We start from the raw sequence: 22,190 nt of genomic DNA on the forward strand, positions 1-22,190 counted from the left end.
GGGGCTGTGGTTTCCAGGCTGCACGGGGAGTACGCCAACCAAACGCACACTCGTGATTGCTGAGGCGGCCCCCCCGGGCGGGCTTGGCAGTATTTAAGTGGAAACCTCAGATTCTCTCTTCCCCGACCCCTCGAGGCTCCCTCCGCATCCTTCTGGGTGACTGCGGTGCTGGCCCAGTTGGGGTGAGGAACCGATGGCTTAACCCTCTCCCGAGTGCCTGGGACAGCGGAGGGAGCGCTCTTGCCGGGGAGGAAAGTGGCACTTGTCGTGGGTGGAGACGAGGCAAGGCACTGACCGTCTGTTTCTATGACAGGTTCCGCACACACGTTCTCCCTGTATATTCACGTTTTCTGTGAAGGATTTCAAAGTGGCACGAGAGGGGAGGGTAAAACCCACTTCCACGCATCCGCCTCAGTGACGCTGCAGCCGCCCCTTTCTCCTTCTTCCTCTTTTCTGAATTATTTGAAAACAAATCCCAAAACATGTCAGTTTACCTGATGTTCTTTGGTCATGTTTAAAAATACGTAAGTTTTGTTACATAACTGTAATGTCTTATTACATTTAACAATTTATTTAAGAGAGCAGGGGGATGGGTAGAGGAAGAGCTCTGAGCCAGATGCGGGCTTGATCCCATGACCCAGAGATCAAGATCTTAGCAGACACCAAGAGCCCTGATGCCCACTGACAAAGCACCCCAGGCACCCCTAACAGAAACGTGTTAAGAAAAACCACACATTTAAAAAAAAAAAAAAGGAAGAAAGAAATCTTGCCATTTGCAATGACGTGGATGGCACTAGAGGGTATTATGCTGACAGAAATAAGTCAATCGGAGAAAGACAAATATATGATCTCTCTGATATGAGGAAGTTGAGAAACAAGACAGGATCATGGGGGAAGAGAAGAAAAAATCAAACCGGATGAAACCAGGAGACAAACCATAAAAGACTTAATCAAACAGGTTTGCTGGCGGTGGAGGGGTGGCTGGGGATGGACACTAAGGAGAGCACGCGTTGTGATTGTGTACGACTGAGGACTCACCAGCCTGTACTTCTGTAACCAGTAATACATTGTATGTTAGTTAAATTAAAGTTTAAAAAACACATTTAAACAATTCTTTGACTATAGGAGTGCTTGGGTGGCTCAGTCGGTTAAGCGTCTGCCTTCCGCTCAGGTCATGATCCCAGCATCCTGGGATCGAGCCCCACATGGGGCTCTTTGCTCAGCGGGGGGCCTGCGTGTCCCTCTCCCTGGGTCCCTGCTTGTGCTCTCTCTCTCTCGCTCTCGTTCACTCTCAAAAAAAATCAGTCTTTAAAAATAATGACAAGAATTCCTTAATATCATCTAAAACCTGTTCATATTCAAATTTCCCCTTGTCTCAAAAATGGCATTTTACAAATGGTTTCTTCGGATCAGGACCCATCCAAACACGGCTCCAGTGACGACGTCGTGCCTGTGTCCGAAACAAAGACAGGACTACAGGCCTCTGTGGTTTGTTTTCTTCCCTCAGTGCGGTTCGGAGCAGCCTCTGTGCAAGCACGGAAAGCACCAGGCCCTCAGCCGGTAACACCTAGGGGCCTGCTCTCGGGTCGATGCACCATATTGGAAACCATTTCTGACTTCCTGGCTTTTGTTCTAGTTGTCTTGTTTCTGTCGACCCAAATAGTCCTGTAAGCATCACTTGCTCTCGGGACTGAAGAATTTGCAGCCCGGGGCAGCGGCACAGATGAGACAAGCCACCTTGGAAAGGGAGTGGGAGGGGTCAATGGTGGTGGCCTTCTAGCTCCCTTCCGGCTCCCTGTCCCCACCACATCCTTCTGAAGGCCCCGCGGCTGGCGGAAGGGCCATGGACTGGACTGTAAGAACAATGGGGGGGAGGGGGCAGAAGGCCGGCGGAGGCCCCCGCACCTGCAGGCCCTGGCTGTGCTCACAAGGACAGAAACGAGAACCTTTCAAGCCCCTGAGGAGCTGCTGCTTCCGGCTTCCCTTTCCTCCTGCAGACGGTGTGGGACCATTGTCCCTTCTTGGCTCAGGTTCCGGTTGGGTCGTCCGTCATTCCTTTGCGGGGAGCCTTGTGGCCCCGGCCTGCAGGGCTCCTGAGCATGAAGAGGAAGGGCTGGTTCTTTTCTTTTTTTTTTTTCATGTCCACGGTTGGGACAAGGAAGTCTGGCGGGTTTAACCCCTACGTCTGCTTCCGAGCCCTGCCCTCCAGTGCTGCGTGGCGGACACATGGCGTCTACTTTGCGCTCCTGTGCCCAGATCACCACTCTGCTGAGGGAATGGGGGACAGGGCCCAGCTCAGGCCCCTGGCTGAGGGCCCGAGGTTTGCCTTCGCCTGCCACAGACTCCGAGGACACTGAACTTTGACTCTAGATCCACTCTCGTTCTTTCTTAGGGTTTTGTTTTGTTTTGTTTTTTGTTTTTTAACAACAGTGTCTTTCCACTCGATAAAAGAAATATAAATGTTTACTTCATTTTGTAGGGAATCTCTTAAAATGTACAAGAGACCCAGAGGAATGTGGAGCAGGGAGCAAAGAAGCCCTTGCTCTTGCGGGCCCCATGGAACCCCAGAGGCTTTGTTTCTATCACGTCTGGACGTTTCTTTTAGAGTCAAAGGCCTGGACTTTCCTACCCAGAAGCCTTTCCTGAAGGTAGTTGCTCTGCCAGAGGGAGACGAGTTTCTGAAAAGTTTGCCCGGGCGTTTTGGTCCCAAAGAATGTAAAATATCTGTGGGCCAAGTAGGTGCTGGTGGCCAGCAAGGGCCACACCGCACGGAGTCCCTCCGCGCAGGGAGCCACGCCCAGCTCCAGGGTCAAGCCTGTGGAACAGCATCGCACCCCAAGAAAGGAGCATGTGTAGAAGGCACAGCCAGAACCCCTCGGACACGGACATCTCAGGACGCGCAGGGGTGCGGAGAGGAGGCTGAGTAATGACAATGAAGCTAAGTGAGGGTGAGCAAGGAGGAGGGAAGCAGGTGCGCCCACACCTGGCTGGAAATACCTGGGCTGATACCGTGAGGAAGGTGAGAGATTCGGGTGCCTCGTGTACGTTTTGTCCATTTCAGTTCATTCTGGGTTTTTCCAGGGTTCCCTTGCACGCCACCTCCTCCTCCCCGTCCACGAGCATGTGTTCAAGTCATTGCAAAATGCAGTCCCTTCCCCTGGAGGCCAAGGGTGGGTAGGAAGGAGGGTAGAAGTATAAAGCAGCCTAGCCAGTGTGTGACCCGGCATCGGACGAGCATCAGAGCTGTTGTCAAGCACTGGTTTGACATCTGGAATCCCGTTAATTGGAGAAATACTCTTTTTTGTGTAAGTATTTTATTTGTCAGAGAGAGAGAGTACACAAGCAGGGGAGGCAGCAGGCTCCGCGCTGAGCAGGGACTCAGATCCCGGGACCCCGAGATCATAACCTGAGCTGAACGTCTGCACGTTCAACGGACTGAGCCGCCCAGGCGTCCCGGCAGACACATCCCGATGAGAAGTGTAGCCCGTGCAATGTGATACGTTTTCTCCTCCGTATTAGAGATTCCCTCGATCCAAGCTGGTATCACTCTTTACAGATGCTCCCGTTCCATCTTTGGTGGTTCTGCCTCGGCATTTTAAGGTCAATGAAGTTAGTGCACGGCCCTGTATGGTCGCCAGTGGCCACGTGCAACCACTGACATGAAAATTACGTGAAATGAAATACAATTTACAGTTCACATCCTCAGTCGTACTAACCACATCGCGCGTGCCTGGTAGCCGCAGGTGGAGGTACGGGGCGCGCGGGGACAGCAGCTTTCCTTCAGCTCAGGGAGCTCTGTCGGACAGCCCCAGGGCAGACCACGCAGGAGCCAGCAGCCTTCCGGTCAGTGGTGCCCCCCACACGCTCTCGGGACCGGCGGAGGCCGTTCCAGCCGGAGGGGACAGCCCAGAGCCTCGGGCTGGGGGAGAGAGGCCAGCGCAATGGCCACGTCAGATCCGGCAGGAGCGGGCCCTGACAGCCTTGAGGTCCAGGCTGAGAAACTGGGCGGCCGCCCCGAAGGCAAAGGGCTTTAGCAGAGCAGCAGCGAGCAGGGATTTGCAGGGAGCGAGCGCACCTGCCCATTAGTGGGGTGGCGGTCGGAGATCTGTTATGTGGCTGTCAGGGACATCCGTCACCGACCAGCCAGATCGTCCAGAGCGGTCGGAGCGAAGATGGCCAGGAGGGTCTGGGGAGGGCGGGGCGGGGGGGGGGGGGGGGGAGGGGGGGGGGGGGGGGGGGATGGGAACAGCGACGGGCGGGGGCCGGAGAGAGAAGGCGCGAGAAGAGCAGCGGCAGCACCGCGAAGAGATGGGCAGCCGGCTCACCGGCGGGGGCTCCTGAGGGCCCCAGGGCTGTGGCCCAGGCGACAGGGGGCGATGGAACAGTCCATTCAGCGGGTCCCGGGAAGACCAAGTGCTCGAAACGTCGCCAGTCCCCAGGGAACGGGGCTTCTCCCTATGTGCTGGTCACTCATGAGCGTCCTCCTCCGGTTTCAACGCTTCCTCCGGCGTCTCAGATGGGGCTGCCTCGTCTCCCTACTGCCCTCCCCTGCAGCGGGCCGCGCTGGCTCCAGGCCTGCACCCGTCCCCCAGTGTCTGTGCGGTGGCCGCGTCCACCCCGCGCTCCACGAAGGGGGAGTTTCTGAGACAAAACGCGACGCACGCGCTTCCTCAGGGAAGTCACTGTGTCCCACGGCGCTGGCAGGGGAGCTCGCAGCCCCTCAGCTGCCCGGTCCATGGGGCCTTGAGCGACGTTAGTCCCACGTCCTGTGGCACATGGCCCTGCTCGCCGAGCTCGGTTCAGACCCTGTGGGAGGCCCAGGCTCTCTGTGGCTTCCACAACCACAACTTCTCCAGCCCTTAATACCTTATCCCAGCCTGGCAAGTCTTCCCCGGCCAAGGCCCCTTTCTTCCAGGAAGCCATGTCAAGGTGCGCGCCTCTCCATTTTGTCCTCCCACAAGCCCTGTGTGGTTCTCCCCCAAATCCTGTGTTTTAATTGCCTGTTTGTTCCCTTTGAAAGGAGCTTACCTGAATTAACTCCTATCAACCTATGAAGGCAGCCAGTATTACCGTCCCCGTTTTAACACACGGGAACTGGGGCGCCTGGGGGGCTCCGTGGGTTACAGCCTCTGCCTTCGGCTCTGGTCATGATCCCGGGGTCCTGGGATCGAGCCCCGCATCGGGCTCTCTGCTCAGCAGGGAGCCTGCTTCCCCCCCTCTGTCTGCCTGCCTCTCTGCCTGCTTGTGATCTCTGTCAAATGAACAAAATCTTAAAAAACAAAAAACAACAAGGGAACTGCCCACGAAGAGGTTAGCCTGCCCAAGGACACAAAGCTGGTGCCTGGCCGTGTGGGGATCCCGTTCAGCGATGTCCCGGACCCACGCGTCGGTAACTACCAGGCAGACGGGCCCTCACAGGCCTGTCCTCGAGGCTCCAGCACAGAGCCCAGCCCCCGCAACTTGTGCGGGTCACCTTTGCTCATCTCCATTAGGGTCCACGCGGTTCAGCCGCTCAGTGCACGACGGGTCCCAACCTCTCGGGGGCCTGTGGAACGTGAGCACCTCCCGCCACTGCGAGCTCTTCCCGCCCACTTCCTGCGCGCCCAGCCCCTGGGCCCCAGCCTGGCGGTGGAGGAAGAGGACAGAGCCCCAGGCCTCCAGCGACCTGCAGAGGGAAGGGGGGTCAAAGGTCGTGCTTAAAGCAAGAAGCCTACATCCTGTCTTCTCCGTTCCTGGCGCTCCTGAAGCCTCATGGATTAGGCGCCGTCTCCAGGGAACTCTCGGCCGGACACACCTGCTCCCGCAGTGCTGCAGGCGGGGTGGGGGCAGCCGGGCACTGCCGTGGACGTGGAAGTGGTTCGAAGGGTCTCAAGATGCGTGCGACCAGAACGGGTAACGCTGTGACAGCGGCCACAGCGGGAGGCGGCGCTGCCATCTGCTGGCCAAAGAGGGGACGTGCCCGCGCCCGTCCTGTGCGTGGGAGGCGGCGCGCCACCTGGGCGGGAAGCAGGCCAGGACGGCCTCCCGGTGTGTGTACTCTGGATGTGGGCAAAGTGACGGGAAGGTCACATAACTGGTTTGAGGCAGGCTGGGGGCCGGAAGTGCAGGGTTCCTATACAGCCTGACGCAGTCCCCTGTGGGCTGAGCGAGTGCGACGGCTCATCTTCCCAGCGCAGTCTGGGAGTTAGGGGGCTGCACCTCCAAGAACCCCTGCCTTCTCCCTGTCCACCTCCGTCCACCTCCCAGCCTTGCCCCTCTTCGCTCTGCCAGGGGGGAGGTGGGGTGGCTAGGGAGGGGGACCAGGCTCACTCCAGGACGGGGCAGCCTCCAGAGCATCTGCTGGCCCAGAGGGGCTCACGCGAGGCTGTCATCCACGCCCACCCATCTGCACCCCCACCTGCCCTCCACCTGCTCACGAAGAGACAATGGAACCCAAAGGACTCGTTTCTGAGGCAGCGCAGCTAAGTCTTCTGAGATGGCTTTCGTGGGTGCTGCTCCCCACCACTCGATTTTTACCCTGCCGACGGCGGGGGCTTCACTGGTGGCCCGCTTCCTCTAACGGCTTCATGAGCTGGTCAAGGTCAAGGATCAGCCCTTTATGTCTTTGTGTCCCAGCCTCCCCTCCGTAATCAGTTCCTGGTACGTTGGGACTCGTCAAGATGTGTTGGTTGGATGAGAAAGTGAATGAATACGATGATGTATGAAATAATGAAGAAAACAAGTAATTTTTATGTAGCACCGGAGACGAGTCCCCAGCTTCCAGACAACCCGACAGCTTTGAAGGGGATGATACTCCCATGCAGGCTACCATTGGATGTGTTTATTTTAAAAGCAGTCCTCTGTCAAATAATAACTTTTTTTACTTGGACGGCACGTTGTCTTTTCCAACACCTTTCCCCTCTGTGACCTGCGAGCCTCACACATGTGCTGAGACAGGGAAGTTCGGAGACGAGCCACGGGAATAAAGCTTGTGTGTGGCAGAGCGGCTGGAGCTCAACCCTGTAATTTCCCGGGCTGCTCGTCTTCCCACCGTCCCAGGCCCCCAGGCCTCTGTGCAGCACAGTTGTGCCACCAGGATGAAAAATACACACCTTCACTTGGCAGGACAGTGAGATTCCAGCCTGCGAAAGAAATGCCGGCCTGGGGACACTGCCGTGGAAGTCACTGGGAGAAATCTGGGCGTGCGTTACAGGAGGGCAGGTCGAGGCCCCCAGGAGAACCTGCTGCGGGATCAGAAGATGGCTGGAACCCACGAGTGGAAATCCTGGGAACCTGCTTGAGATGGCCACCGGGGCCCGTGGGATGATCCGGCACAGGGAGCTGGGCCGTGCAGCAGTGGGCTGAGTCCCCATGGGTCCCACACACGCAGGGGCACGAAATGCCACTGAGAGCAGTGCTGTCTGCGGCGCCCGTGGGGCTGCGCCGGGCTCAGGTCAGGATCCCCGATGCCGTGCTGTCGCCCAGCCCTGCTTATGCTCTCGCTCGCTCGCTCGCTCTCTGCGAAAAGCTTAAACAAAACAGCTGTTCTGTCTGCCAACAGGAGAGAGACTCTGCAGGTGGCTCCCCGCGTCTGGGACACGCACCTGAGTGCTACCACTTTCCTTTTTTTTTTTTTAAGATTTTATTTATTTATTTGACAGAGAGAGACCAGAAGTAGGCAGAGGCAGGTGGGGCGGGGGGAGCAGGCCCCCCGCTGAGCAGAGAGCCCGAAGTGGGGCTGGATCCCAGGACCCAAAGATCATGACCTGAGCGGAAGGCAGAGGCTTCACCCACGGAGCCCCGGCGCCCGGAGCGCGGTCACTTTCTTAAGACAAACAAGCGGACTCCGAGCTGCACCTGTGCCCACCTCGGAGCTGCTGGTGTTTCAACCGCAGCGAAACCCGTTTCCACCGAGAGCGGCTGCGGCGCGCACGAAAGACGGACGCCCAGACGCGTGAGTAACCGTCGGTTTAATGGGTTCACCCGGAGCGTGTCTGTCCCCGCACGGGCCGCGTGGGCCGCAGTGAGCCGGGCGAGCCGAGGACGAGAGGCGGTTGGGCGAGGCGGCCAGGGCGTGACCCCGCGGGCCCTGCTGACCCTCCGGGAGCGGCGGGGGACGCGGGAGCCTGGGGGCCGCGGCCGCGGGGAAGGGGTCGGACCGGGTCCTCGCGCGCCCGGCCGGAGCTGCGGTCCGCGGGGCTAGAACGGGTTGTCCAGGATGTTGACCCTCATGAGGAACTTGTTCTTCTGCACGTCCTGCGCGCTCGCCTCGCCGGCCGCCACCTTCTCCCAGGACGGGAGGCGAGCGAGCGTCTGCGGCCAGCGGTCGTCCGTGCGCTCCGAGCTCGAGTACCAGCGCTCCTGCGCGGGCGAGGCCGGGCGTCAGCGCGTGCGGCCGGGCCGGGCTCCCGCGGGGTCCGCGCTCGTGCGGGGTCCTGGCCCTCGAGCCTCCCGGGCCCCGCGCGCCCGCGGACAGACGCCGACCCGGCCCGGCCGCCCGCGCGCAACCAGCCCGGGGAGGGCGCGGGGGTCGCCGCGTGTGGCTCGCGCCCGGCAGGGGCTCACGTGCCCCCGGGGGAGGGACGGGCCCCGGGGAGGGACGGGGACGGGCGAGGGCCTCGGAGGGCGAGGGATGGACGCGGGCGCGCCTGCGAGAGACGCTCCGCGGGCCCCGAGGGAAAGACGGGGACGCGCGCGGGGCCCGCCGCTCGCAGCCGGGGCCGGGAAGGCCTCCGGGCCTGGGAAGCCGGACCCGCCGCGAGCTCCCGGGGCCCCCGAGGAAGGCGGGCGTCCCCGTCCCAGCTGGCTGGGGCCGCACCTACTTTGCTCATGTTCAGCCAACACTTCTCCAGCACGTTCCCCTGCGTCTCCGCCAGCTGCAAGGCCGTGTTCAGGAACAGGTCGCAGTTCTGCCCGTCCCCCATCAGGATGCACGCGTAGGCCATCAGGTGGTAGAGCCTCGGGTAGAAGACGGGGCCGGTGGTGTTCTGGGCCACCAGACTCTCCAGGCCCTGAAGGAGACACGGCAAACGCGAATCAGAAAGCGGTCGCAAGCCGCCAGGATGGCTGCCGCCCAGACGACCTGGGCACGTTCCAAAGCTTCAGCCCATGCGCGCTCCGGAGCCTCAGTCCGAAGCCGTGGCCAGGAGGGGACACGCGTGGGGGCGTAGTCTCAGCTGTCCACCCAGACCAAGAGTGAGAGGTGGGGGCTCGCTGAGAAAACTCTTTTATTCTGATTACCAAAGCAATAGAAGTTACTGTTCAGAACTCGGGAGCATAGAATAAGAATTACCCATAAGCCTAGCGCCCAGAAAGAGTCTTTGTCACACTGGGTTACATGCCTTCCCACTTATTTCTCCGTCCTTCCCCTTCTCTAAAAACAAACAAACAAACAAACAAACAAAATAAGCAGGCTGGATGTAGCCTGATAAGAAGCAGAGGTATGCTTTTCATGTTGTGACAGAAGACGTGTCCTTTCCAAGTGTCATCTCTCAGTCCCAGCCAACGGCTGCCTGCTAGGAATGTGGGCCTAGAGTCACCAGATATACCAGATTTTAAAAGAATCGGAAATTCAGAATTTTTATGTCAAATATCCCAGTGTTTAAATGCACCGTGTCCAGCTTAACCAAGACTTCTTTGTGAAGTATATATAGTTTTTCTTTGCGGGGGGGAGGTTATTTATTTCTTTATTTGGGAAAGAGAGAGAACAAGCTGCGGGGAGGGGCAGAATGAGAAGCAGGCTCCCTTTAGAGCAGGGAGCCCACCCCAGGGGTCCCAGGACCCCAAGATCATGACCTGAACGGAAGGCAGACGCTTAACAGACTGAGCCACCCAGGCGCCCCTGCATTTAGTTTTTCTTTTCTCCTAGTTTTATAATGCTGTCAACCTGAGATCAACATCTTTATAGATAAATTTTTTTGCCATCTGATTATTTCCTTGTGATAATTCCCCGGGAGAGAAATGAGGCGATGGGGGTATCTGAAAGCTGTTTTGCCCGAGTGCTCCCTGGAAAGTTAACGGGGGTCTCTCAGAGTAAGGATGGGTCTTCCTCACGTCTTCGCTAATTTCACGGTCAATGAACTAGCGTCTTACTGTGTTGTCGCACTTACTGCAGTATTACAGAGACGGACCCAAAACGCTGAGGTTTCTGGACTGACCTCTTCCATATCCATTTAGTCCATCGATTATTTAAGAAATGAAACATCTAGGGACTCCTGGGTGCCTCAGTCAGTTAAGCATCTGCCTTCGGCTCGGGTCACGATTTCAAGGGGCCTGAGATCGAGCCCCACCACGGGCCCACGTGGAGTCTGCTTCCCCCTCCGTCTGCTACTCTCCCTGCTTGTTCTCTCTGACAAATAAATGAGTAAAATCTTAAGGGAAAAAAAAGGAAATGAAACACCTACTGTGAACAGGACATTGTTCTGTGGGAGACACACTTTGCTCTCCATCCGTGGTCCTGTACTCTGTTCCCTCCCTCCGTCATGTCCTCCCAGCCCCAGGCTCCGTCCCCTACCTGCTTCTCCAACTCTGAGAAACCCCAGACTCCTTGTGAGTGCAGAGAAGGGTTTTCTCATCTTTACTCTAAGCCCAGTGGTCCCTGCGGTATTTTGAACCGCCCTGACTTTGGGATGGGGTTTCATCGCTCACTAAGATGTGCTTCCCTTTCAGCACCTGCTGGTTTGTCTAGTGGATCCGCACTGGTCGCTTTGGCGGGACACATGGTGCACCTTTGCTAGTAACCGATCGCTAGAAGGGATAGTGAGAGTTGATTCGCTTGTCACAGGTAATGTGCCTGGTACTTGAGGAGAGAGAGAGGACGCTAGAATAGATCACGTGCAAGATGGTTAAAGAAAATAAACAAACACTTCTTTCTTCCGAGCACCGGGGAGTTATACATGTCTCAAGTCCCTCATAAGTCCTTTCCACTTAGGAAAGACGTTTACTCTATCAAATTACACGAAGTCACACAATACATAATTAGTCCATTATGTATGCTGTCAGCCTGAGATCAACATTTTTTTTTTAAAGATTTTATTTATTTGACAGACAGAGATCACAAGTAGGCAGAGAGGCAGACAGATAGAGAGAGAGGTGGAAGCAGGCTCCCTACAGAGCAGAGAGCCCGATGTGGGGCTCGATCCCAGGACACTGGGACCATGACCTGAGCCGAAGGCAGAGGCTTTAACCCACTGAGCCACCCAGGTGCCCCGAGATCAACATTTTTATAGATAAATTTTTGTGGTTTTAAAAATATTTTATTTATTTATTTGACAGAGAGAGAGAGAGAAATCACAAGTACACAGAGGCAGGCGGTGGGGCGGGGGGGGGGGGGGGGGCAGGCTCCCTGCTGAGCAGAGAGCCCGATGCGGGACTCGATCCCAGGACCCTGAGATCATGACCTGAGCCGAAGGCAGATGCTTAACCCACTGAGCCACCCAGGTGCCCCTAATTTGTGTTATTTAAGCTGTTAGGTTTGTGGTAACTGAGGACCTGGCAATGGGGACTGGATTCCTCTGTGCTCAGTGTTTAAGAGAACAAGGCAGGCAAGGGTCAAGCCCACCCAGAGATTCAGCTCCTCACTCCCTTGGAGGGCTTGCCCTGTCCAGGCTGGAAACCTAGAGGCGGGCACCAGGTGTAACTTGCTCGCCCGTCCCACTCCCACAGCTGCACCTGCTGTTACTGCCTGTTAGCTGCTGTTCTAATTAGACGTGTGATTTTGCACTCAGCGCGATTTTGTTCAGTGAGTGGAAGATACGCACGTTCTGATGCTTACACTGAAGTGTTTGAAAACTCACTTTACGAGTTTGTTTATTTTTTTTAAGAAGTTCACTTAAAAGACACATTCAGGATCAGCTGAATATTTTAAACTTGCACGTGCAAAGACTTACCTACCAAGATGTCTATCACAGGAGCAGCAGGAAAAAGCTACGAAAAGGGGCGCCTGGGTGGCTCAGTGGGCTAAAGCTTCTGCCTTCGGCTCAGGTCATGATCCCAGGGTCCTGGGATCGAGCCCCGCATCGGGCTCTCTGCTCAGCAGGGAGCCTGCTTCCCTTCTTCTCTCTCTGTCTACCTCTCTGCCTACTTGTGATCTCTGTCTGTCAAATAAATAAATAAAATCTTTAAAAAAAAAAAAGCTACGAAAAAATTTCTGTCCCAGAACAGTTTGGCATAGTGATTTTATCTATAAGAGAAAACACTATGCTTCCCTTTAACTCGTGCTGTAGAAAACAATGTACTGACAGGAAACCATTCACAATTTATTTTATTTTGATAGCACATTTTATAAAAATGGAAACGTGTGTGTGCGCACACACAGGAGAAACCTCAACAACGGTGTCTCGATAGGTAAAAAGCTGTTATCTCTGGGTAGTAGGGTTGTGGGCAATTGGTATTTTCTTCTGATTCGGAGGGGAGTGGTTACCTTAAAAATTCGTACTATAAACATGTAAGTTCGGAATCCGAAACAAGAATTATCACAAGGAGGTAGACAGAGTCCACTTAAGGCGCGGCTCAGCCTGGACTCACCTTGAGCAGCTCGACGCCACTGTCCTGGGCATTCTCGGACTGACCCTCGATCTGCTTTTGAAGGTAGAGAACTTCCCCCTCCATGTACCTACTGATCCCTTCGTAGTAGAGCGTGGTGGGCGTCCTTCTGGGCACCAGGTGTTTAGCTCTGCTGGAAAACACGCGGAAGCCATCCCAGTCCTGCAGCCGGGCGTACCTGCGACAGCATGGAACGAGGACGTGAACCCGGGGCGCTCGGATGGGCTGCGGTTCTGACTCGGGCCTCTGGGCCCCGGGGCGCTCGGATGGGCTGCGGTTCTGACTCGGGCCTCTGGGCACCCGGGGCGCTCGGGATGGGCTGCGGTTCTGACTCGGGTCTCTGGGAACCCGGGGCGCTCGGGATGGGCTGCGGTTCTGACTCGGGCCTCTGGGAACCCGGGGCGCTCGGGATGGGCTGCGGTTCTGACTCGGGTCTCTGGGCAAGTCCAGCTCCCAGGACCTGGGCCGGGCAGCCGGCCGTGCGCTCCCCAGGGGGGACCGTGGGCTGGGACGCCGGGCAGGATTAGAGGGCTCGGGTGCTTTGAAGCAAACAGGGTGCTCGGACGCTCAGGTAACATTAGCAACCGGTCATTCAACTCTTTGGGCTGTTTTAAAGCAAAGGCAGTCGGACGCTTGGGGCTATAAATCCTAGAACTTAGACGTTGCTCCAAGTCCGGAGAGAGGTGGCCTAGGCCAGTGCTGCTGCAAGCGGGGGCCACAGACTGGCGTCACCATTGCCACCGATGCTCTTTAGAAAGGCTCGCAGGTCCCGGCCACGCCTGCTGAATCACACACGGGGGAGGGGCAGGACGCCGTGTGGACGAGTGTGAACCAGCTGTGCCCACTGAAATGTGACAAGCCCTGGCCTAGGCCACAGCTGTGGAAAGGGGTAGAGCAGAATAAAAAATTAGGATGAGTTTTGGACCTTAGATGCCTTGAATGTTAATGCGCATGGGCAAGCTGTCTTGACTCTTTGGACTTGGAAGGGTAGTTAAGTTTTAGGGTTTGATTTCTCCAGGGAATTTGTAACGGAGTTCTACTCAATCTTGGAACGGCTCTGGTGTGGGGCATTTGCCTAGGAATGTCCCCCTGTTGCCAGGTAGTCTCAACACGACACTGACATACGGGACTAGAGAAATGCGTGGAGGAGACGGGAAGTCGACGTGGTGACGTGGGGAATTGCTGTGGAGGACGTCAGTGAACGTTCTGGAACCTTGCTGCTGATCTGCTTCCTTGAAGGTACGATGGTAGCTGCAGCTTTCTTGAGGGAAAAACTTGATGCGTTAAAGGCGTGAAGCCCCAGGCTTGGTGGGTTAGTGGGTTCCCAAGGGCGCTGCTTCCCCTCCGGCGGTTTCCTTGCGTGTGGGGGAGCCCCGTGACCTGTCCTCCCCTGCTTCCCTCACTGCTCCAGGGTCCAGAGGGACGGGCGGTCAGTGACAGTGGGACCCGAGGTAGGCGGGGTAGCCCAGGACCTGGCCCTCTCTGTCCCCCACAGGGAGCTTCGTGCGGCTCCTCTCTGCCTCGTGGGGGCCAGAGGCCTGTCTCACTGTGGCCGGACAGCGGCCTTCCGGAGCTGCCTGCTGAGGAGTGGGCAGGTCTGATGCTGGGGTTCAGAACTAGGACGCCCACCCACCTGCAGACACCGGCCAGCGTCATTCCATCTCGGTGGGGGCGGGTGGGCAAATGGTGCTGTTGGGCCTCTTCCTCAAGCCCCAAACCCTCCCCAGAAGCAAGGCTTCTTACTCCCCTCTCCTCACCACACCTGTTGCACTGAACACAGCCCAGGTGGCCTTGCCTGGAGGAGATGAATTAGGGGACCCCCAAGTCCCCTTCCAGTGGGAGCCCACGCTGCTGCCTTCAATCTAGCTCACATATAAATTGTATATTCTTTCTCTTTTCTTTTTTAATCTCCTAGAAGTCTTCTTCAGGGTTCAACCTGTTCAAATTCGGGACTTCGGTGATAGGCGACCCCCGTTACCAGATAGCCACGGAGGAGTAGAGACCCAGGAGGATGCCACTCTGGAACTTGAGGATTCTGTTGTCTTCATTCTGGCGTATGAATTCCAAACATTCTTCAAACGTCTTATAAACAAACCCTAAAGAAGAGAGAAGCAGAAGAGCTCTGGTGGTGGGACGGGGTGGTCCTGCTCTAGCCTAGAGCCCCTGGGGGAACTTCCCACCTGTGGGGAGAGCCCATAACCCGTTTACTTTAGGAATCGAGAGGCTCCCGTGGCAGGGAACAAGCTCGAGACCACGCTGCCCAGAGGCCCAGCTCCCACGCAAGCGAGCACGCACGGGGTACCATCCCACAGTGCCGGCCAGGCGGCAGTGGGGTGACCCAGCCGTCCCCGGGGCAGCCCTGCTGGAGTTGGCCTGAGTGCGGCCCGGGCTCTGCCGTCTCCCGACCCTTGCCTCCCCTCCGGCCGCAGCATCTGTATCCCTTCCCAGAATGCCAGCTTGGCACCCTCGGTTTACTGTGGACACTGAGGGCTGCCTCCTGGGTGTAACCAGGAGTATCCAGGCGGCGCTTCTTTTCCAAACCTCCAACAGCTACCAGGGCCTGGACCCATTAGCCATTCTGCCCTTTGTCCTAAAGCACGAAGCCTTTAGTACGTCCTGCTAACAAGTCCTCTAGAAAAGGCACACAGAAGACACTGTCGGTCCCTGCACTGGGCTGAGGTTGGACTCACCCTTCAACTGGCAGCTCACACCCCACAGTTTCCTCGGGACCGAACTGTCCTCCTTGCACCTCCCAGAGGGCTCCTCAGCTCTCCCACCACGCTCTGCCCTTCCCGGGCCTAGAGGTCTTTCCAACCCGAAGCCTAGTGGTCTCAAGACCCCACACGTGGTCCCAAGCCACCGCACCCCGCCGGCCCACCCACCATACCCCGCTTTCCTGTATATCCCCAAGCCACACGCACCAGAATAAAGCATGATGTCCAGGCAGACAAAATAGAAGAATGCCTTGCTGAAGATGTGCTCCTCTGTTACCGAGAGGTCCCACAGCCACCCCAGCACCTGGATCAGTTGCTTGTTTCTGCGGGAAAGGAAGGGAGTAAGACCAGGAGGTGCTGGGAGGACAGGACAGGACAGAGCCGACTGCTGGCCTTGCTTCCATGGCACCCACGACTCCAGACCCACACGGCCCTTACGCAGATTTCAGACACCCCCACCCCAAATCTCAGATGGGCTCTTTGCTTAAACTGTTGTCCCAGACCTTTGTATCAGGGCAACCAGAGCCAGGCCACGTCAGCTGGAGCTTCTGGCCCCGGTGCTCTTCTCTGGGCATTTGTCTCCCCTGTGAGGCTCTGCCCTTTCCCTCCAGAGAAAGCCTGATCCCCACAGCAGCACAGCTGGTGGACCCTCCTGCAGTCACTGGCCAGAGTAAACGGACTAGGGACGTCGTATGTGCAGGGGCACCTGACCAGCTTGGTCAGGGGAGTGTGTGACTCTTGATCTTGGGGTTGTAAGTTTGAGCCCACGTTGGATGTAGAGAGTACTTTAAAGAATAGTAACATCTTAAAAAGAAAAAAAAAAAAAAAGAACGCTGTGCGAAGAACAGGTATCCCAAAGACTATGATTATCAGTTGCGTCTTACTGTAAACCCTGGCCCTTTGCCACCCAACGGCCAGGGTAAAGCAAGCCCTGGAAGCTCAATTACCACAGCTTCCTCCCTCTAGTTTTGAAAAATGCTTTCAGCTAAATACCTGCTTTGCTTTTCTTTTTCTTTCTTTCTTTCTTTTTTTTTTTTTAAGATTTTATTTATTTATTTGACAGAGAGAGACGCAGTGAGAGAGGGAACACAGGCGGGGGAGTGGGTGGGGGGAGTGGGAGAGGGAGAAGCAGGCTTCCCGCTGAGCAGGGAGCCCGATGCGGGGCTCGATCCCAGGACCCGGGGATCATGACCCGAGCCGAAGGCAGAGGCTTAACCCACGGAGCCCCCAGGCACCCTGCATACCTGCTTTTCAAGAAGAGAGATTTGCTGAGCCAGCAGAGGACTATGTAATGTCTGTTGGGGTTCCGCAGCAGTGCCCACATCTTGTGGGCTCGAGAGCCTGGGAAGGAAACAGTTCCGGTGTAGTCCAGTGTTACCTGTACCCCGCGTGCCCCTTCTTGCCCGACAAACCTTACCTAAGTCAATGGCCAAGTCCAAGTGACCCATGAGGAGCTTGGTGTAGCCCAGTGTATCAGCCACATACGACACGATTTCGATGCCCACGCCTTTCAGGGGGAGGTGGAAGATCTGCTCCATAGCCACAAGCTCTTGTTTGAACCACACGCCCTGGTAGCCGGCCAGCTGCTTGTGCAACGCGTAGTCCAGGTAGGCCTTGATGATCTGAAACGGCAGCAGTGGGGAGAGGAGGGCGACGCTGAGACGGAACCGAGGCAGGAAGTCCAGGGTCGCGGCCCAGGGCTGGCCCGTGGACACATGTTTACTGAGCTTGAGGACAGAGCTGGTCCTTTGGGCGAGGCTCGGGCTGGGGGGCAGACATTAGCCTGTTTATTGGACAATTCAGGACACGCTCAATGGCTCCCACAGAGTCCTTAAGCCAAATATAAGGTTTTTAATTTTGTGAACAATGAAAGCAGCGGCTTCTCTATGTGACTGTATGGCCGCAGAGCAAAGAGCTGGGCAGGGTTCGCTCCAGGGTGCGGTACGCATCTGGGGGAGGAATCTGAGGGACAAGGGGGACTTTACTCTTCACCTTCTACATCTCTGTGATGTTTAATTTTTATAGCAAGGATGTCTACTCCTGTTATTTAATAAACAAGAAAAGGGGGTTTGGCTTGTTTGCTTTCAAAAAGAGGAAAGCGTGCTTTGAACGGAATCGAGAGACCTCCCGGGAAGTCGGCTGCTCCATAAACAACGCTTTTAAGCGGTCGAGTCGCTCCAGGGTATAAAAGCTTGGGGCCAGGTGAGCAGGAGGCAGCTCCTGCTCAAGAAGGTTCTGATAGCGGAAGGGCTCGCAGTAAGGGCCACCCGCGGGGAGGAATTTAGGACAAGGGGCTTCTTTCCCAGAATTCTTCAAGTCACACATTCTGTGTTACAGACAGTACTGCGGGCACCTGTGCAGCCACAAAGCCCGTCAGAGGGGTTCTGTGTTTGCGGCGGGGCTGCCAGAGGGGACGGGCAGCTGGAAGCTGTGGGCCAGGAGCCGACGGCCAGGACGATGACATGTCCACCGCTGTAACGGAGCCCGGGACCCCTTGGATTTGGACCCAGAGCACAGAGTCCAACTGCTTTACTTCTTGGAGAAAGTAGGAAGCTCAGAGGTTATGTGGCTTGGCAGCGGTCACGCCGCAGGAAGGGGAAGTTCCGGAAATCGCTCTCTCGGGGCTCATTCTGGTTCCTTCTGTTGTCCAACAGTGAGTGTCTCGTCAGCTTCTGAGCACCCAGGGGACCACTTGCCAGGATGCTCTGCCTTCAGCCACGGGCATATTGTTAACGAGCCTCTGTGGATTCACTTTCCAGTTTTGGCTTTCCCATCGCAGTCTCCTGTCCCCCAACGCCACTGTGTTCTTAAGAGACAGCCCCAGTGGGGAGGGGGATGAAAGGATTTCATTCACTGAACGTTTGTTGAGACCCCACTATGTGCCAGACGTTGTCCAAGAGGAAGTCACTGCCCCACAAGAAACCCAGACATGATGTTCTTTTTTCTAAAGGGACCCGATCAATCTTTAGATGAAATGGCTTTAGCTTCGTGATCCTTGTTTTGTCTCCCGGAGTTTTCCACATCCAGCTAAAGACTTCCCCGTTTATCATTTTGTAGGGGCCAAGGGCAGTTTGCTCCCAGATGGGCCATCAAAACCCAGCACATTCAAGAAAAGCTTATTTTTTAAGGCTTAAACAAGTTGATTTATTTCTTCAGCTGAAACAAAATTAACATCTGGTGTTACGCCAGTTTCAAGGAAGGGTGGGTTCCCTGTCTTTCGACTGGCCCCGCTTCACTAGGAAGAGAGCGACTAAGAGATCCCTCTTCCTCTAAGCAATTCCTCTGCACAACAGGGCAACACCCTTGTTTTCCCAACCCACCTTCCTGCTGACAGTCCTCCTCCCCTTTGTGCCCTCAGGCCCCAGCCCCTCTCCCTAGCTCCTAGAGGCCTCGGGTTGCCTCCTCGTCTTTGGAATTTCTGGTCTCTGTGGATCCCCACACAGACGCTGTAACACTTGACTTTCTCCTGTTAATCTGTCTCACGTCAACTGACTCTTGGTCCAGTTAGAAGGACCCTGAAGAGTAGAGGAGCTTCCTCCTCCCCAACAACATGGACTCGTAGTTCTGCCTGGGGGTCCTGAGACCATTCCAGGGAGGGCACGAAGAAGTCCCAGCTACTTTCAGGATTTCAGGGCATTGCCGTGTGCGGGAAACACGGTGCCAGGCCAAAACCACCGCAGAAAATCTTCAGAGGGTGGTCCTGTCCAGCTCCTCGAGGGCATCTCTGCCTTTCACTGTCTTTGGGCTGAGGAGGGAGAAGGACTGGCCGAAGACCAAGCGTGAGCTGTCACCTGCGGCCTCCTCCTCCCTCAACTCCTGGGGGGAACAGTGTGACATTCTTCCAGGAATCTCCCAACTATCTTACCCTTAATGCCTTGCTAGTGGGGGAAAACAACCTTAGCTTGACAACGGCAAGGTGGTACCCTGTAGGTCTACTTTAACATGTAAATATCCTTTGGAACCTCCCTTTTTCCTCACTCCCCCAACCCCATAGTCTATAACCAGCCACCCCTCACAGCCCAGCTCTTTCTGCCCACGGGTCCTGTCCCGGTGTTTTAACAAACCGCCATTCTGCACCAAAGACGTCTAGAAATAAAAAGCTCCGAGGTCCTCGGGGATTATTGAGTCTAAAGTGATTCTGGGACCAAAGTGTCTGAGAGTGGCTGACCTTGGCAAACAGCCCAGCCCTGAAGGGCTTTATCCTCCACCTCCATGATCTTGAAGAGTTTCCCTCTAAATGAGATGCAGAAATTAAAAACCGCTACAAAAACAGCCTACCTGGAAGTCATCTTGCGTCTCCAGGGCCGTGTTCACTTGCATGAGAGCGGCCAAGTGGCCGTAATACTTGTGGTGGAAAAAGTAATTTAAGCTGTAGATCTGCCAGAGCAAGGAGAAGCAGGCCGTCTGCCTGTGGAGCTGCGCCAGCCTCCTCTTCCTGTGAGAGAAAACAGACACATGCGACGGAGAAAGAAGGTGTCGTCGCCCGCGTACTGGAAGGGAACGCGGGGACAGAATCCTCGCTCCTGTCTGGGAGGTGGAAGCCGGGGGAGCGCGAGTCCTGCCTCCGTGACGAGCTGGAGAAGCCCAGGCGCCTGCACTTTGATGCAGCACATTTCCCCCACGGAATGGGGGCGAAGCACCGGCTTTGTGATGATTGATTAAGATAATTTATGCAAATCAGTTGCCCCCTGTCAGGTCATCGCTACTTAAATGAAGTTACTTTAGAAGCAAGTTTATATAATTCATCCCATTGGATTCTGAGAACAAGCCTAGAAGCAAGGGAGAGATAATGAACCCCATTTTACGCCAGCAAGCGAGACTCAGGTTAAACGACTAACCCACAGTCACACAGCCGGAAGTGGCAGTGCCGGGGCTCTGTCCCCTTCAGCCTGGCCACTCCAGGGGTCCTGTTCTCCAGTGAGCATCACTGCTGGGAGCTGGGCCTCAGTGCTCAACAAAGGAAATGATCATTTTTCACAGGCGCATTCTGCCATGATCTGAATTCATACGTTGAGTCCCAACCCCCAAAGTGAGGGTCACAGGAGGTGGCCCTCTGGGAGGGAATTAGGTCATGAGGGTAGAGCCCTCACGAAGGGGGTTGGGCTCTTATAAAAGAGACCCCAGAGCTCCCCAGCCCCTTCCCACCATATGAAGATTAAAACGTCTGTGACCTGGGGGCGCCTGGGTGGCTCAGTGGGTTAAGCCTCTGCCTTCGGCTCAGGTCATGATCCCGGGGTCCTGGGATCGGGCCCCACATCGGGCTCCAGAGAGCCTGCTTCCCCTTCTCTCTCTGCCTGCCTCTCTGCCTACTTGTGATCTTTCTCTCTGTCAAATAAATAAATAAAATCTTTAAAAAAAAAAAAAAAAAGTCTGTGACCTGAAGAGGCCCCTCCCTGACGAGTGGGTCTCTGACCTCAGACGTGAGCAATAGGGCTCTGCTCACTGGAAGCCAGCCAGTCTGCGGTGTCCGTTACAACACCCGAGTGGACTAAGACACGTTCCAGCAAGGGAGGCAGTGAACCGCCTGTGCCGGCGGGTGTTCAAGGGAGGACGCAGGAGCGCCTACAAACAGCGTGTGGGGTCCCCATCTCGGCTTCAACAAGCCGTTCGCCTGGTCATGCAGCCAACCGTCCCTTCTAGGACGACAGAAACGTGAACCTTATCTTTATGATAAGCGAGCCGGCTGCAACATTAGAGAATTAACAAAGCCCAAAATTTAGGAATTAACAACATTGACTCTGTTGTGGAAATTATTTTTTAAAGCCTCCCAGGAAACAAGGTAAAATCCCTCACAGCGTAAGACAGTCATGAGGGCCATAGGAACTCTGACATTAACATTGCTTCTTGTCCTCGTTTTGAGATCAGAACCTTTTGACCAGGTGGTGTCGGAAACCCACAGCTCTGCGGTTTCCTCCTCCCAGCACCTCCCCCTTTTCCTCATGCAGGGAACTTCTTACTCCTGTTACAAAACATGACTGTTAACGACCCGGGTCAGATTTCGGGAATGAACATGTGAGATGCCCAGTTAAATTTGCATTTCAAAACAATCAATGATATGTTGAGAGTGCATGTGATCAAAATATTTGTGTGACATGTATGTATCCTAAAAAATACTCGGGGCTCCTAGTTTCAGCTCAGGTAGTGATCCTGGGGGTGTGGGATCAGGCCCCCCCGCACTGGGCTGGGCCCCGTGCTGAGCACGGATCCTGCTTAAGAGGGGGTTAAGCCTTTGCCTTAGGCTCAGGTCATGGTCTCAGGTTCCTGAGGTCGAGCCCCGCATAGGGCTCTCTGCTCAGCTGGAAGCCTGCTTCCCCCCACCCCTGCCTGTTGCTCTACCTACTTATAATCTTTCTCTCTCTAATAAATAAATAAATAAATAAAATCTTTAAAAAAAAAAAAAGATTCTCTCTTTCTCCTTCTCCCTCTGCCCCTCCTCCTTCATGCACACTCATTTTTTCTGTCTTTAAAAAAAAAAAAAAAAGAGTAAAAAAGGGATTCATGGCTCCTCTGAACTTCGAAGTGAACTCGGTAAGCAGGCTGTGCTTGATCAGACAATCCGCCGGTGACCCAAACTCTGATTCCCTCCTACCTCTTAGAGAGATCTCTGCTGAACTCTTCCAGCCCCCTCCCTCCTGGTGTCTCCTGAGACGGGGGCCACCGTTCCCACAAGCCTGTCCCTAACCTGCAAAGGAGCTCATTTCCACTCCAGGCTCCCCCACACGTCAGGGAGCACTTCTGGGGGAAGGCAGTGGGCTCAGAGGGGTGCGTAGCGACGAGCTCCTAGAAATAGATGTTTGCGTCGCAGGCAGAACCTGGAGGGATATTGCCCTGGCCTCTCTCAGCGTGGGAGAGGTGGCTTCTGTCAGCTCTGCAGATGCCCAGCGAGGTGGCATTCCCCTTGGTGCCGAAGGGTTAGGCGGAGTACATCCAAAAATTTTTGTTGTGGAAGATTCC

The 22,190-nt window shown here is 55.6% G+C and overlaps 1 protein-coding gene across 1 annotated transcript in view; it reads right to left on the reverse strand.

Moving 5' to 3' along the window:
* Window positions 1-8,178: 8,178 nt before the first annotated feature.
* The window catches only part of LOC111150861 (adenylate cyclase 10, soluble), a 62,855-nt gene continuing 48,843 nt past the window's right edge, over window positions 8,179-22,190 (reverse strand). Inside the window, exons 25-32 of the mRNA XM_022508502.1 lie at window positions 19,515-19,671; window positions 16,654-16,858; window positions 16,481-16,577; window positions 15,444-15,559; window positions 14,501-14,618; window positions 12,505-12,700; window positions 8,802-8,990; window positions 8,179-8,340 (exon numbers count right to left, since the gene is read on the reverse strand). Of these exons, the coding sequence (XP_022364210.1) occupies window positions 8,179-8,340; window positions 8,802-8,990; window positions 12,505-12,700; window positions 14,501-14,618; window positions 15,444-15,559; window positions 16,481-16,577; window positions 16,654-16,858; window positions 19,515-19,671 (1,240 nt within the window). The remainder of the gene's footprint in view (window positions 8,341-8,801; window positions 8,991-12,504; window positions 12,701-14,500; window positions 14,619-15,443; window positions 15,560-16,480; window positions 16,578-16,653; window positions 16,859-19,514; window positions 19,672-22,190) is intronic.

The sequence above is a fragment of the Enhydra lutris genome, unplaced genomic scaffold, assembly GCF_002288905.1.
Source record: "Enhydra lutris kenyoni isolate GAN:26980312 unplaced genomic scaffold, ASM228890v2 scaffoldscaffold24, whole genome shotgun sequence".
In the NCBI taxonomy this organism is placed as follows: Eukaryota; Metazoa; Chordata; class Mammalia; order Carnivora; family Mustelidae; genus Enhydra; species Enhydra lutris.